This window comes from Gopherus flavomarginatus, chromosome 5 (assembly GCF_025201925.1).
Source record: "Gopherus flavomarginatus isolate rGopFla2 chromosome 5, rGopFla2.mat.asm, whole genome shotgun sequence".
In the NCBI taxonomy this organism is placed as follows: Eukaryota; Metazoa; Chordata; order Testudines; family Testudinidae; genus Gopherus; species Gopherus flavomarginatus.
In genome coordinates this window covers 129,800,491-129,817,875 of record NC_066621.1, presented here as the reverse complement: position 1 = coordinate 129,817,875, position 17,385 = coordinate 129,800,491, and the positions used below count along the sequence as shown (strand labels likewise).

The window sequence follows — 17,385 nt, the reverse complement described above, 5'->3', positions numbered from 1 at the left end:
GCTTGGGCTTGGATGGGTAGATGAATCAAAATTACCTTTTTTTTTAGTTTGCTAGGAATAAAGCTTTTCAATTGATCGGCTTTGACCTCAGGTTTCTGAAGGTGAAAAGTCAATGTATTGGTGCAGTGATTAAAGCTGAGTAAGAGGAGTCTGGAGAGCTGGAGTGACTTACTGTGTGACCTTGGGTAAATCACTTAACCCATCTGTGCCTCAGATTCCTGATCTGAAAACTGGAGAATGCACTTTCCTACTTCCCTGTCACTTCCTGTTTCTAAACTGTCGCCTGATAGATGGTTACGTAGAAAGTGAAGTATTAACCATAACCTGAAATGAAGAGCTTGGGTCTCCTTTTGCTTATGCTGGTTTACCAGCAGCAGAGCTATGTTGTCGTCAGTGAAGTAATTTCTGATTTATACTGAGTGAGAGAATCACCAAGGCCCTCATGTTCAACAGATTCATTTTACACCAGCACCAGAACAGGGGAAGAGGATCTGACCCTTTCTTTTTTGAGTCATCTATGTCGTGGGATATTAAGCTGGTCCAAACTGACCTAAGCGAAGCTTAGTTAGGCAATCATTTCATGTGCTGCACTTTGAACCCTGTCCTTTACCTCTTTGTACTGATGGAAGCCATAGGTGCTAGAACAATGGAAGTGCAGGGAGGGGATGTCCGCACCCCCTGGCTTGACATGGTTTCCATCATGTACAGGGTTTACAGTTTGGTTCAATGGCTCTCCGCACCTCACTACAAAAATTGTTCCAGCACCCCTGACAGGAGCTCCATTACCATGCAAAACTTGGCAGCATCCTCAGCACCACTGTGTTGTACCAAGCTGGCTGCTGGGTGAGAAGGAAGCAGCCTTGGAAGTTGATGTAATATACCCTCTCTTTGCTGCTGGAGGCTGGGAGCATCTGCCAGTTCTTGCCAGTCCAAAAGTCTTGAGGGTTTTTGTTTGAATTTATCCATTTAAAGAGAATTCAGGGAGGGGGGGGAAACAACTGAAATGACATGTCTCTCTTCCAAGGGATCCCTATTCTGAGATTAGGAAAGCAGGGGCAGCTCTAGGTATTTTGCCGCCCCAAGCACAGCAGGCAGGCTGCCTTCAGCGGCTTGCCTGCAGGAGGTCCCCAGACCTGCGGATTCGGTGGCTTGCCTGCGGGAGGTCCGCCAAAGCCATAGAACCAGCAGACCCGCCGCAGGCAGGCTGCCGAAGGAAACCTGCCTGCCGCCCTTGCGGTGACCGGCAAAGCGCCCCCGCGTGGCTTGCTGCCCCAGGCACGCGCTTGGCATGCTGGTGCCTGGAGCCGCCCCTGTGGGAAAGGAGGGTATAATCAGCTCTAAACATCCTCATCACAACAAATTAAAACAAGATAACTCCGTATAGATTCAGTTTTCATTCATTTGAGAAGGTTTAGATCCCGTTTGGCCAGCAGCACTTTTAAGTAGACTATGGCTAGGAATTCCAAGCAAATGTGGCTCAGTGACTTTAAACCAATACGTGCCAAATCTGATCTTAAACCAGTTCTCATTTGAGTTGGGATTGTAGGCATTTTCCAATAACACCACTGCAGAAACAAATCAATAGGTGGCTCGTCATGTACATAATTAGAGGGGAATGTTGCTCAACATGCATAGCTCTTTCAATTAACAGTAATGAGGACACAGCTGTCTGAGCCTGAAGCTAGTATTTTCAGAGAATAATTCTCAAGGATTTTTCCTCCTCCATTGGCTTCTGTCCAGTGCCAGTTCTTTGCTTAAAATGAACCAAAAGGCCACGATGTTTAGACAACCTTGGTTTGTGGCGCTTTTAATATTGTGGTAAAGCCTGTTGGCACATGGCCAAACTCAAAATCAAATGACATTTGAAAAATAACATTCTCCCCTGATAAGTCCTTAATTTCCACAAGCCCAAGCATCACAATCTTCCAACCAAGCAGGAGTGGACAACACCTTCTTTTAGGAGCCCATCAAGTCTGCTCCTAAAGCAGCTGGCAGAGGGATATGCAAGGCCCACTCTTTCTGAGAATGAGTACACAGTTCTTGTAAAACTCCCAGTGCCTGCAGGCCTAGAGCATTACTGGTAGAGGCTGAAGCTCAAACTTTGATCCAGAAGGATCTAATCACTAGGCCGCCTAGAACTGACTAGCATTGCAGACAATTTGAACTGCTGCTTCCCAGTCAGAAGTGAGCATGTCTCGCCACCCTCCCTGCAAACACACAGTGGGTGCTGCTATATTATTTTCCTTCTTTCCTGAAAAAATTGCCTGCTATTTATCCCTTTCTGAACACTGCGAAATGCTAACTGACTAGTGGAGGTTTTATCACCTGGGTTCAGGGTAAGAGGTATCAGATTGCCAAAGGAAGGCAAAACATTGCAACCTTCAGCGTAGATGAATGTAGCTTGCACAGAGCAGGGGCATGATGAAGCTATCTACAGCCATAGCACCTTGGGCTGGGAACCCTTTACATCTCATAACTACACAACTTTGGATCTCGTCAGTCCTTGAATGGGATATCTCCAACTAAAACCAAAGAATTGGGAGAAGTAAGTTTGTGATTAGGTATCATATAGCTAATTCTCAGCATGGTGTTAGAGCAGGGTCCTAAAACTTTTTCTGTTGCGCCCCGCTGCCTTACTTGTAATGGAATCTGTCCATGCCCTGGCCCCAGGAGCTGGCTCCAGAGCTGGAGCTGGGGCCAGGGCCAGAGCCACGGCTGGGAACGGAGCTGGAGCCAGGCTTCAAAGCTGGGGCTGGGGCCACGGTTGGAGCTGTGGCCTTGGCCAGAAATGGGACCATGTCTAGGAACAGAGCTGGGTCCAGAGGCCAAGGCTAAGGCCTGGGCCCTGCTATGTCCCCCCAAATGTTTGTCTGTGCTCCCGTAGGGGGAGAACCCCACAATTTGAGGACCACTGTGTTAGCAGGAACTTCCAGCATTACAGTGGCCTCTGTTGTTTCATCTGTACCTGAGGTCCTGATCTCTTGTGGACAATAAAGACCCCATGGCACTTTCTGGGAAAGTAGCCTCAACATCCAGACTGAATTCCCAACGTGGGTAATTACATCCTGCATACCTGAAGTTTCTCTTGCATTTTTAATGGAATCACTCCTTTAATATCCAGCTAAATGGCTAGGTAGTATTCCTGCACAATGTTTAAAACAGCTGGCACATTTCTCCCCAGAGGTGGCTGCATTTCAGTGGCAGGGTCCATCACGGTGAAAGATACCATTATCATCACTTGCAAGTTGATATTTGCACATATCTATTTTCTTGACTACCTTAATTTCTATTTAATATCTCCTTTGGGTTGGTTTCTTCTGATAAACTGTACTTAAAAATATGTCTACTCCCCTTTCCACTGGCTATTGTGATCTATCAACAGCCTCTATCATCTTTAGCCTGCCAAAGGAACTCTTGGAAAAGGAGCTCTTAATGATTCAGTTAAAATGTACGGTCAAGAAGTTCACTCATTAGAGGAAATGTAAACTGACCACCAATTGGCTAAAACAGTTGGCTGGACTGTTTGTGCTAGTGATTTCTCCAGGCTCCCTGGGGCTTGAGAGCAGTAATAAGCAAATCTGTTCTCTCCGCCTCTCCCTGCCCCCTCCACACACACCCTTTTCTCATGTCCTAGTCTCTAATGGAAAAGTCTTATAGAATGCAATAGGTGATTAAGACAATAGGATTCTATGGAAATGTAAACGAGTCTTATAAATATTACTCTAACATCCTATATATTTAACAGAGGTTTTGATAGGTTCTTTTAAAACCATGCTATGGAATTAAATAGTAAAGCTATAATTAAAAGCTATAGAAAAGTTAACATTTTTCTATTGAGTTCTATAGGACATTTCTATATGGGTTGGTCTTTCTGTGTGTCCTGATCCACATCTCATAGCATACAGCAATGGAATAATATGCCCTTTTGCTAGAAGTATGTCCCAAGACACTGAAATAATTAATATTGTGGTTGTCTGTGCAACTTTGGATTCCAGCTGCAACCTCTTTCAGCTACCATTGCTGATGCAATAGAAACTGTCGTTCAGTAAATAACTTCACGACAGCTGGGAGTATTCTATCCAAGCACTCATCTGGCTCCCATCACTGTAGTATTCAGTACTTGGAGTCCTGCGGTGATATACTTATGTAAGTGTTAGACATTATGACACAAAATTGATGTATTTATTCAGCTGAATAAATACAATTTGTTGCTGATGAAGATGAAAAGATGGAGATGCAAATTTTCTGCTAATTAATTTAATAGGATTGGTACACTGAATATTATAATAAATGTTCCCCACCACCTCAGGACATCCTGCTCCCTACTGTTCTGTCACATTGTGGCTACTCAGAACTTCACAGGGGGAGCAGGGAAATAACTAAGATCCTTGTGCTCCAAAACTAGGCCACTAGCACTTGAGCTATAACACACGGAGAGGCTATTCTAATTCCATCTACTCCAGACTAAGGGCATGCCTGCGCTCTAGCCAGTTTGTTACATACTCTTATTTAGACAAAAATCTTCCCGGACAACATGGGGTTCAAATAATTTCTGATCTTGATATAACAAATCTGTGGCAACACAGAACTGCACAAGCGTGAGCTTTTTGATGAGCAAGGACTGCCTCTCGTCATGCATTTGTACACGATGGGCCCTACCCTGGTTGGGATCTCCAAGCACCATTGTAATATAAGGAATGCCAGTAGCAAGGCTGAAAACACAGCCTCTCACCCCTTGAGCTATTGCTTATTATCATCATTATTTCTGCAGTGCTGAAAGGGTGCTAGCTAAAGGAGACTCTCTATTAGCTGTCAGAGATGTTGAGCCTAGGACACACAGTCAAGCAGTTCTTATATTAGCCAGTAGGAGCAGTGCTACACATTAATGATTACCAATATTCAGTATCCAAACTCAGGCTGCCCATCTATCTATAGAACTGTGTTAGCCCTAGCAATCAACTGTTACTATAATGTAAATGGGATGCAGAGCTAAAATGAATTCAACAGTCAAGGGCCAGTTCTCAGACCCTGAAATTTGCAATTAAACAGGTGTATAGGGAGTTGGTCTTGGATAGTTTCCAGTCTCAGCTGGGCTGGCTGTCCTTGGAAAATAGCACTGACCCCACACAGCAGCAGTTTGAAGTTGGCTTCAGTCTGCACTTTAGGAATGTGGCATTGTTGTTTTCCCCTTTCTTATCAACTGTAATTATCATGAGAAAAAAACTTTCTGAGAAAACATGTGATTTCACTGTGTAAAAATCTACTACCAAGGAAATTATTTTCTCAGTGTCCAAAAAAGGAATGGTGGAGACATTTAGGGAAAGAGCTTTGTTCCAAATAATCTTGGAACCAATACCCATGTCCCAGAGCTCGTCTGTTTAGTCCTGGCTTGTGATAATTCTTATAAACAATAAGAAGACATTCATTCTTTTTATTGTTCTAAAAGTGAGCTGCCAGTGTTTTAAATTACCAAACCAGTTCTATTAGTTAGGGTGGTGGGAAATGATGATGGGACCTGCAGCCCCTCAACTAGTTGCAAGAACATTGGAAGATGCTTCCCTAGAACCTGCGTAAGCTCCCATGGCCATGTTGGTTTAATGGTGGGAGCCGGGGGTGGGGTGGAGAGGGAGAGAGGAAAAGTAAAACATCCCTGAATCAAAACATCTAGAAGAAGGGAAAGTCAGTCTGCTCTTGTCTTCTCTATAACATACATCCACTGCTATGCAGGGCATCCCCACTCGGATGACTGAGCCACACCCAGTCACACACTCTTACAGACTCTTTTTCTTTCTCTAAAACAAACTGATCAGCAGAGGAGCTAATCATTTTTTGTATGAAAAGATTTTTTTCTTCCAAAATTGGCCCTCTCTCAGAACCAGAATTTTTCATTTAAAATTGTTGATGTTGTCCCTTTGACCTGACCAGTTTAGACATATTCAGGGCCTTAATAAGCTGTTTCCATTAGCAGATGTTTCTTGGGTGCAGCCGTGTTCATTTACAAAGATTGTGCACGAAGTCCTGTTTCCCTGAACGCCGTTGAACAAACACCAGCATTTTCATCAGCAGCAAATTGTATTTATTCAGCTGAATAAATACAATGTCAATTTTGTGTTATAATGTATGACCCTTATATAGGTATTTCTCCCCAGGACTCCTAGGTCCGCACTGAATATTATAGTGATGTGAACCAGATGAGTACTTGGATAGAATACTCCCAGCTGCTGTGAAGTTAGTGGATGACAGTTTCTATTGCATCAACAATGGAAGCTGAAAGAGGTTGCAGTTGGAATCCAGAGTTGCATAGACAACCACAATATTAATTATTTCAATGTCTTGGGACATACTTGTAGTAGAAGGGCATTGATATTATCCCATTGCTGTATGATATGAAATGGGGATCTCCAAATCCCTCCATATCACTGTTCCATTTCAGTGCCACTCTCATGATGGCCTCTCCTGCTTTCTTACTTTCTCACACACATACAACACTTGCTAAAACAATTCCCTAGGTTCTGTGTTTATAACTAGTTCCAGGGATCTACCTCCAACTACATGGCTGAGCCCTGCTGAGGATTTGCCATGCTGCCAATTGCCTATGGCAGTAGCTTCTATTGTCTCCAGCTTCCTCATTCCAATAAGGGGTTTAATTGCTCCTTCCCGTTAGTCTAAAAGAAGGGTGGTTAGAATATCCATTGGCTTTAACCAGGTCTAGGATTGAGGGAAGCCATTAACACCTTCTAGAATAACAATATTATCAGCATTTTCTGATTTTTTCAAAGTTTTCCAGGCTTAGAAGGAAGAAAAAGAGGGTGATTGTTATGTCTATTTCTGACTACTCCAGAGGAGCTCAGATATTATGGTGGTGGGGCTCCTCGGTACCCAGGGCCAGCGCTTCCATTTAGGTGACCCAGGTGATCGCCTAGGGTGCCAGGATTTGGGAGGGCAGCAGGCTTCTCCAGTGGACCTCCTGCAAGTGTGCCTGCAGAAGGTCCGCTGGTCCCGTGGCTCCGGTGGACCTCCCACAGGCGTGCCTGCGGCAGGTCCACTGGAGCCGCGGGACCGGCGGACCCTCCGCAGGAACGCCTGCGGAAGGTCCACCGGAACTGGCTTGGGGCGGAGAAAAGACTAGAGCCAGCCCTGCGCCTAGGACGCCAAAAACCCTGGCGCCGCTCCTGTGGGTACCTAGGTAGATAATATGCCTCTCTCATGGTATTTGATTCATGAATTTTAAATCAGAAGGGACCATTATGATAAACTAGTCTGACCTCCTGCATCGCACAAACTGTAGAACCTCACCAATAATTTCTACATCAAGCCCTTGGTTTGTGACTGAGCTATAGCAAATCTATTACAGTGTCATTGCATTCCCGGATATTGTCTCCCATCTTGTGCGAATGACATGGGTTCTTTGTTCTTAGATGTATGACTGCAATTGCATATGTCTGTGTTAACACGTGTTGTTCCATGAGCTCACCTTACCAAGCAGTCTGTATAACTGACTTGGCCCTACCATTATTACTACTACACCAATTTGTGTCATTGGCCTTTTACTAGTGATTTAATATTTTCTTCCAGATCGTTAATAAAGTTGTTAAGTAACACTGCACCAAGAACAGAGCTGTGCAGGGCCCCACAAGAAACACTCCCACTGGCTGATGCTTCACCATTTACAATTATTTTGAGATCTGTCAGTTAACTAGTTTTTAATCCATTTAATATGGGCTACGTTGATTTTGTATAATGCTAAACTGACATTATCCTGTTCTTCCTAACTCTTTTATCAGGGGTTTTCTCTCTGTGCTGTTGTGTCTTATTATATTGTTGTTACAACTGATCCTGGACCCAATCCTGTGTTCTGTGTGTACCCGAGGCCATAGAAATGAAGATAATCATCATGCATTCTGTTGAGGAGTAGCATCATTAGGGAGGGATGGTAGCAGCATCCTGTTTGAGTGCTATGTTTTCATTTTTATATTTACAACATATATATTTTTACATGTTTGCATGCATTGCTTTTTTAAATACAAACCCAGTGAGTAAATGTTCATTTGAATTATGGACTTAAATACAACATTTTATTCATTATATTACAATGTTGATTTCCAAGGTACCAATCCCCACAGCAGCCCCTGGCCTAGATTCACAAAGGGGACTTAAGCACTGCAATGCTCAGTGTCCCACCACCTAACTCTTTAGAGACTTTGCTGCCCAGTGTAATCCCTGGCCCTGAGTTATGTGCCCAAGCTCCCCTAGACAATGCATGGGGAAAGTAGGTGCCTAAGAAAGGGATTCTCAGAAACCAGCACATATTGAGTAGTGAGCTGCCTAAGCTGATCCAGGAGTAAAATGCAGAGGATTGAGGCAGTATTTAAGGTCCAGATCCACAAAGGGACTTAGACACCTAACTTCCATGATTCGGGCTTTAGGTGCCTGTCTCTGGTCAGAGTTCTCGTGGGGTCAGGCACCTAAGCCAGGTCAGTCCTTTCTTGTGAAAAACCAGACACACCCACCCCACCCAAATCCTGGTGGATAGGGCACTGACCTGAAATGTGAGACCTGTTTTCAAATCCCTGCACTGCCTGATTTGGCTCAGAGACTTGAACTCAGGTATTCCATGTGGATGTGATATAAATACTGTGTGTAGCACAGAACAAGCAATAGTTATGCTGATAGAGAGCCTTTGAACTTTTGGAGGGGAACTTGACGCAAAATAGCTGTGGATCCTCATTTACAGTTCGATCCTGCATTCTGATGCATCACTTGCATTGCCACTTACCATATCTTAGGAAATCAGCTCCTGCATTTTTTGAGACACATGAGAGAGAGAGCGGTATGAGCAAAAGGATTGAGAACAAGGAACTTCTGAGTCCTGATCCCAGTTCTGTCTGGGTGATTCTTCAACTGCTCGGCCTCAATTTTTCCATTTGTAAAATGGGGATAGTAATGTTTATCCATCTTACAGGGTTCTATGAGGATTATCACTATAATTAGTATTACAGTATCACTTAGAGGGGCCATTCAAAAGCAAACCTCATTGTGCACAGGTGCTGAATAGAGGGGGAGAGAATTCCTGCCCTAAAGAGCTTGCAGTGTAAACAAACAAGAGAGACAAGTTGTGTGTGAGAGGAAATATTATTAGCCTCACTTTACAAATGGGAAGTGAAGCCCAGAGAGATTCAGGCTCAGATTCTCAAAGTATTTAGGTATCTAAGGTCCATTGAAATAAATGCACATTAGATGCCCAATTACCTTTGAGGATGGGGCCTAAATAAGTTGACCAAAATAACAAGGGGACTGCACTAAAGCAGAGTATTAAGTCCATGTCCTCAAGTCCCAGTCCAGTGGCTTAATGACAAAACTCACCATCCCCTCATTAATTAGGTCATACTTTATGAAGTATCTTGAAAGGAAAATCACTAGCGAAGTGTTAAGTATTATTGATTCTGTATACATCATGATGTGCGGAGATAGCAGGAAAAAGCCCAGGGAGCACGCACCTAGCCCTTCGCTCTTGTATTGAGAATGGGATAGAAATAACATGCTCTCCAACTAGAAAAGGAAGTGATTTTCACAGAATACGGTAGTTATATGACTTTTAATTTTCCACTGTACCAAAGGATGCCAAAGAATGTCCTTGGCATGGTTGAATGTGTTTTTCCTGCAGGTATTTAAGTCCAATGTATTCAGTATGGGCAACCTGTCTATGGGTCACTATGTTTTATAGGTTGTTTTTGCCCCGGTTGGTTTGCTTTTTCCCTATTAAATGTTTAATTTCATCTTTATCAGAGCACCAATCTGAGAGATGATATGGCGTTCTCTCTGCCTGTGCCTCTATTCTAACAGGTGTGTTGCAGTGCTGCCAGTCCCTCTGCCCCTGCTATCTCTCTGCTCCATCTTCTTTCAAGGATATAGGCAACGGTTACCAAATTCCTGGGCAGATATTTTTCCCAGGGTATAACTGTCATCCATCACTTAACAAGCCAACGACATGTAAATACGTACTGGCAGACATGAGCATTACATATTATACTGGAATTACTCCATGTATTTGAACTAAGAAGACAACTTGCCAAATAATATTTATTTTATTCCACTTACTGGGGATTTCAAAATTTTAAATGTGCATCATCAGTGAGACTTGCCCTGGAGGAAGCCAGCCAGTGAGGTGGAACGTAAAGGTTTAATGTTTATATTAAGGCCTAATCCAGGGCTATGAAGCTGCACATAATGTTTACAATTTTCATGGCCCATTATGTTGCTGCCCCATGCAGTTCATACCAGCCTTCTGTATGCAAGGCCAGCCATACCATGTAAGTCAATCAGGTGACCCCCCCATGGGTAGCAAAATATAAGAGGCAGCAAAATGTTTTGGGTGGGTGACTGCACACTAGTAGAAGTGGAAATTGGCCAGTTTTCCTAAGGTGGCAGAAGCATTGCTTGGAGCCCTTGCTGTCCAAATTTTGCTTTCAAATGGAAACAGAGGTTGAATTGTCTCCTCTACCCCGGTGGAAGACTGTGGTTTGAAAGTAAGCTAAGGACTCTTCCCAGTAGGTAGTGGGACAACAGCAGTGATGCCTTCATTTCTAGAAGAAGGTACGTCCCATGTAACTCTTTAGCAATCTCCTCACAAGGCCAATGCATAGAACAGAGCTGATTTCAGAGCAGCCTGCTGCTTTAGGTGAAGGTAAGTCTTATACCTGCTTCAAGAACCTGAGTTTAGAGGGGTAGGGGAGCTACTGTGCATAAAGAATGAAGAGAAAACAGTGAAGGAAGGTCAATATTGTTGTGTATTTGGTTGTCGTGGTAACAGAATCTTGTGTTGCTATGGCAACTGAGTTAGATTATTAGGGGATAGCCCAGCCAGTTTTGGCTGGCAGTTGGTTAGTTCTGTGAGTGGCAATAAAGTGGTTGCTTCAAGGTTTACAGCTCTCTGTGTCTCCAGTGATTTCTTCCTAAAACTATTGCCCCCAAGGATATAACAAATACCCTTCAAACACTATTTGCACCACATAATACCTTGAGATCCTCCTCCTGACCACACTTTAGACTACACGGTGCCTCTGCCATTAATGGCACTGGGAGTTGTGAGCATGGAACGAGGGCATGGCCTGAATGCAGCCTTTTGTGAGGCGTAGGGCCAAGCCCCGCCAAGAACTTACTGTGGGCAGCAGCAGTCATGGCTGATAGCGTCCCACGTTCCTGCCTTTAAAATAAAAAGCATAATTAAAAAACTGAATGCATTTTGATGAAAAACACATTACCATAATTATCATCTGTATTTGGCTGGTACCCACAATGTGCAGTCTACATGCAGAGGAATATACAAGCCCTACCCCAAGGGTTCTCAATATACTAAGACAAATAACATATGACAGCTATAGAAAGTGTGATCCCCAGCTTACAAGCAGATTTCAGTCATGACACTACAAAGTTAAGGTTAACAAAACAGCAAGGGAGGGTTTGAGGGAGTAGCACCAATATGATGACATGATAACTCAGCAAAGGCCAGCGCACAGTATGATGGAAACAAGAATAATTTAAAAATCATCAATAAAACATAGATATCCAAGTTGACAGAAAGAATGTCACCATTTATCATCTGACTATTCCATTTCTGATCTCTAGAGCCAAACGCAATGCCAGAAACACTGGGAAAGATATGAGACAAGGAGGGATTCAAATTGAACTTATGACTCTGAAAGGCATTTTTAATCAATTTTCTTTGTATGGTTGATGTAGAGCAACAACTATAATTTTACGTTCAGATGGTTATGCCAGATAATTGCGTCAAGATTAGCGGAGGATATCGCTGTGTTGCCGTCTTCATATTTGTGAATCAGGCATTGAGTTGTTTTATGTTCCATGGTCTGTTCTGGGTGACCACAGTTGCACACTGGAGAGTCTTTAATTTTCCATTTGTGCAGCAAGTATCTGCATCTGCCAGGGTTTGTGCAGATGTGGTTTAGGGTTGCCCATGAGCTTCACAGGAAATCAAAGTCAGGGATCTTCTGCACAGGGTGTTTGTAACTTCTTGTGAACTCTGTGTGACCTTCCAAACTTCAGAGTTGCAATTGCATTGGTGAAGGTTAAACACATGAATCCAAAAGGGCTTCGTGACTTCAAGTGGCAGTGAGGGACATTGTTAAGGCCCTGGTGGATGTGGAGACGTTCGTTTTCTATGATCTGCTAGAATTCCCAAAGTGTTGAGGCATCGCAGAGTGGATTGGGGAGCACCAGCAGCCAAGGTGTTGAGGTCAACTTGAGGGTTCCAATAATGCAATTTTTTAATCAATTAGGTTACAGTATCTCAGTTTATATGGATATCAAATTGTTATTTGCAAACAAACAAAAAACCCCAAAGAAGGTGGTAATCAAATGCCAAATGCATTGAAATCAGTAAGGCTAGTTAATGTTTTTTGAGTGAAACATTTTCCTATTAGAAAGACAAGTGACTAAAGTAATACTTTTTATTGGACCAACTTCTGTTGGTGAGAGAGAGATGCTTTCGAGCATATACAGAGCTCTTCTTCCTCTTCACTGAGATTTTCAAAAAGAAATCAGGGAAATTGAAATGAAATGTTTTGTTTTGGGTAGGTTGATATTAATCTTTGCAATGGAGCCACCAAAAATGTCTGGTGCGATGGAAATTCCAATTTTTTGATGAGCTCTAGGAAACAAATCACTTTTATGGGATTGATCCTGCAGGGATCTGAGCACCTTCTGAGAGGTGTGGAGTACTTTCCCCACTGACTTCAGCACCTCGAAACTTGGAGTTTTCTATGAATTTCTGTGCAATGCCTCAAACATTGAGTATGTTCAACTTCCTTTGATTTCTTCTCAGATTCATCCTCTGATATATTTCAAGTGTCCATACGTTAAAATAAACTCACCATTTGTTTTAATAATTATATAAAGCTTTGATGGTACATTTCTGTATTTCAGATATTGATGAATGTGCTTCCGAGTCACACCAGTGTAACCCCACTCAGATCTGTATAAACACTGAAGGAGGATACACCTGCTCCTGCACTGAGGGCTATTGGCTCTTAGAAGGCCAGTGTTTAGGTATGTTCTTCTGGAGTGTTGATATACATTCTTTAGAGTAGTGTTTTTCAAACCATGGGTTGCAACCCACTAGCAGGTTGTGGCATGTAAGGCACTGAGTTACTTTGCTTTGGTCAGCACCACCAACCAGGACGTTAAAAGTCCTGTCAATGGTGCTGCCCAGCTAAGGAAGGCTAGTGCCTACCTTTTCTGACACCACGCTGTGCCCCGGAAGCAACCAGCAGGGGGCCACAGGGCTCCGCGCTCTGCCCCTGCCCGGAGCATCGGTTCCGCATGCCCATTGGCTGGCAACCAGCCATGGGAACTGTGGGGGAGGGGGAGGGTGGTGTCTGTGGGCAAGAGTCACACGCCTCTGCCCAGGAGCCAGACATGCTGCTGGCCACTTCAGGGGTGCAGTGTGGTCTGCGGTGCACACCGGCTGCGCCGCTGACCGGGAGCCACGGGAGGTAAGTCTGTTCCACAACCTCATGCCCCAATCCCTTTTCACAGCCCTGAGCCCCCCCAAACCTGAAACCTCTTCCTGCATCCCAAACCCCTCATCCCGGCCCCACCCCTGAACCTGCACCTTACGCATCCTAACCCCTAGCACTGAGTCCCCCACAAACCCAGAGCCACTCCCACACCCCAAACCCCTCATCCCCAACTCCATTGGGTCACAGGCATCAACAATTTTTTTCAACTGGGTCCCCAGAAAAAAAGTTTGAAAACCACTGTTTTACAGTGATTCTGGAAAATCAGTGTCCATCTGATTAATCGAATTCATTTTAGTCATAATTCTGGTCTCTTTCTGTCTCCCCAATGTTTTGATGATAATTAAAGTTGGATTGTTATCATGGGTCTCCCAAATTCCATAATTTTCATATATTCTTCTGTGTTCAAAATCTTCCATAGTTTTGGACAATTTAGGATTCTGGTGTGTGCATATGGTGGTACAGAGCTGAACTGACATCACTGAGAGTCTTTGTCAAATAGAGAGCTCAACCTCGATCTATGTGGAAAACTAACATCTTTCTTATTTGTTAAGTGCCAATAGTATGCTTGGCAAAAAGACTCTCACATGCAACAAAATGACAATGCCATATGACTGGCATCTATGTTACTGACTGCCACTACGAAAGCAGCCCCTTTTGTATGTTCTAGTTCATAAAAATATGACATACCAGCAACATGTGCTTTCCACATGGTCACAATCCTGACCTACGGCGCTTACATTACTAGAGAGCAGGAGCTCAGTAACAATAACATCAAGAAACAGAGCAGTGAACCCACTGGAAAATCTTGGACACAGGCAAACATGTGAGTCTGAAACTAGCGCTGTTTCAGCAGATTCAGAGCTCTTCTCTCTGTCAGCTGCAGAGAGTCAATCTCTGTGTCTGCAGTGCCCTACAATGTGAAAAACCAAACCCTACCAAACAGCAGCAACAGCAAAGATGCAAACTCTGCCACTTCCCCCACCCATTCCCCTCATTCAGTAGTCACAGGCACTGACATGGGCTTTAATTTTAGGCCAAGTCATCTAAGTCAGAGACATGACCAAATGTGTTTTTAATGTTCTTGTTACACTCTCTCCCTGCTTTTTTCCCCTCTCAGCACAGGCTGTTTGCCCATCTGTTCTCCAAAATGGGACTTCAGTGTCACTCCACCTCACCTGGAAGGAGAATGGGATTTTCCTGTTCATTTTCCTTGGAATTTATTTCTCATCTCCTCCTCCTGTCTAGCAGTTGGAATGGAGGATTGCATGGCTGCTTTTTTAACTGCTGCTAAAAGCTGCTGTGTAACTCACCTGGAGGTGATACGAAGTTATCAAGTCTCCTGCACCTTTAATTCTAGAGCAGGTTCCTGTAACTCCTATTCTCCTAGAGACCTGGGATGGAAAAGGCATAGTGCTAAATTATCTGGTTTAGTAAGGGCCTCAGAAAACCCTGTGTTCAGTGGAAATTGAGTAATTCTGCCTCCTGGGGTAGAAGATGTCACAGATGGGCCATTCAGGAAGCCTGTGCACTTTCTGTGTGACTCCTCAGCATACCTCTTTAGATGGAGTGTTGGGGCTAGCGAGTGATCTGTGATATTATGGATGCACTGGGTTAATCTTGTGCTCTGGGTTGTGTGTGTGTTCTGCACCAGGGCCTAGTATGTGATGATTCCCATGTAGTTCCCTTGTGCACAACCCAAGTACATGAGCTATGTGCAGGAACCAGGATTTGGCCCTAAGTCAGAATTGAAGCACTTTGGTGCTTGGAGTAAGTATCAGAGATAATAGCTGTTGCCCTGCTGAGCTGAGTTTGCCCAAGAATATCTGTTTATGCTATTTTAAAGAGACAATAACATTTCAGTGGTTGATTTAGGTAACTGTAAGGGTGGGGAAGATCACCACAAAGCAATGCAGAGATGTAACTAGAAAAGCTGTGCTGAAAAAACTCCTCTGCGTTTTTCCAAAAATGTCAGAGTCTTCTCGGTTCTCTACTTTTCCATAGGCCCTGGAGAATCCATTTCCAGTGGGCACATGGCAAAAAAAAAGATAATTTAAAAGTATTTGGAGGGCTGGGTTGAGTTTACAAAGGCAGTCTCTGTTGGTACATTTCTTCACTGTTAGTAAGAACAGCACATCTGTCTAACCAAATTGTTATTGTTGTTGCTATTTAACATTTAGCCAGTAAGTGCCAGCACAGTAGTTACACAGTGGTGCCAAGAGGAGCCAGTCAGGAAAAGGGTTCCTACAAAAACAAAGTCCCTGGCTTGGAAACCTGTAGGTCCTGATCCTGCAAAGACTTAAGCATGTACTAAATTTTCAGTGCTGTGAGTGGTGCCACTGAGGAGAACAGAAGTACTCACATGCTTAAAGTTGAGAATGTGTATAAAACTTTGCAGTATTAGGGCTTAACCTATCTATCGAGACGTTTATATGACACACCTGTCACTGGTATGTGGGTCATCTTGGTATTGGACTAAAAGAGAAAATAAATCTATTAAAGGTGAAAATAAATGCCCCTTAATGCTTTTAAACATATTTTCATTACTTTTGTCCTGTTTAACCTAGCTTCCTCAGCCATTTCTTTGACAAAATTGCCACTTAAACCCAAAAACTTAAACCTGATAAACTGGATATAGCTAGCTAGCAGCGACCCAGAGTTGTCTATTCTTCATTGTCATATAAAATCACCTAACTATTCAAATATTCCATTGTATAAAATTGTCTTTAACACCTAATTTCTGCTTTAAAATCCAAACCAGGAACATAACCGATTTGAAGTAAGACGTCAGAGAATGCCTATATTATGCCAAAAAGTACATGATAAATGACAGACAATGAACTGCTGTTTGTGCATTTATGTGTGACAGACAAAACTGAAACTATCAGTATTCTGATTTTCACATGTGTTGGAGCTTCTGGAGATACTTCTGATATAACCGATACCATAAATGGCAAATCCTGCTTTCCTTACTCACCCTAGTAAACAGATGGAAGACAAAAAGTCTAATTGGCTTTTGCCAGTGGAACTCCATTCACATCAAAGGAGTTGCACCAGCATGGAACTGGTATGGCAAAGAGAAGACTCAGGCCCAGTGGATATACCCTTGTGAGTAAGGGAGTAAGCGTCAACCCAGAAAATCAAATTCAGAAAATGCAGCTTTCAAAAGTTGCTGGAAACATATGTCTTCTTTTCAGAGGTGGTCAGCACCCGCAGTTTCCACTGAACCCCACAAATGCTACAGGTTCTCATTGCCACTGGACATTCAGCCAAGAATCACCTCTTCATTCAAGGAAGTGTTTGTTTGACTGGTTTTCTATGTCTACCTTAGTGTTTCACTGGCTGGATGTTATCATTTAATATTCCACCAGACTGTCTTAGGGATGCAGTTTTCAGAAAGCTCAGGTCTGGCTATCCAAGTGCAAATTTGTTAAGCTTTCATCAAGCTGAGTTATTTTTCCAGATCACCACAGACTTTTATATAATTATAGTTTTTCCAAACACAGCAGTACTTTCCAGCTCAAAGAGAGAGAGAGAGAGAGAGAAGAATGAGTTGCTATTCCGGTAAACTATTCACCCATGACCTTGTTTACAGGAAGCACTCATACAAGGAACGTCTTCCAATACCATCTTTCCCATCCGCTGTCACTACAAGGCTTGGGTTGTCACTAGAGATACAAGTTGAATATCAGTGCAGTATTTGCTCTGAGAGCTTATTTGAATCACCCATAAAGAAAAATCTATGCAGGGTCACAAACTCACTGTTGGAAGGATATGAAGGTTTGAGGACAGCCAAAAAACGAACTCCATAAATTAGAAGGCAGCTGATCCAAAAGAAAATGAATAGCCA

The 17,385-nt window shown here is 43.3% G+C and overlaps 1 protein-coding gene across 2 annotated transcripts in view; it reads left to right on the top strand.

The window, feature by feature from the left end:
- The window catches only part of FBLN5 (fibulin 5), a 65,554-nt gene that overhangs the window by 23,547 nt on the left and 24,622 nt on the right, over positions 1-17,385 (top strand). For both annotated transcript variants that reach the window (XM_050953307.1, XM_050953306.1), the window contains exon 5: positions 12,943-13,065. In XM_050953307.1, the coding sequence (XP_050809264.1) occupies positions 12,943-13,065 (123 nt within the window). The remainder of the gene's footprint in view (positions 1-12,942; positions 13,066-17,385) is intronic.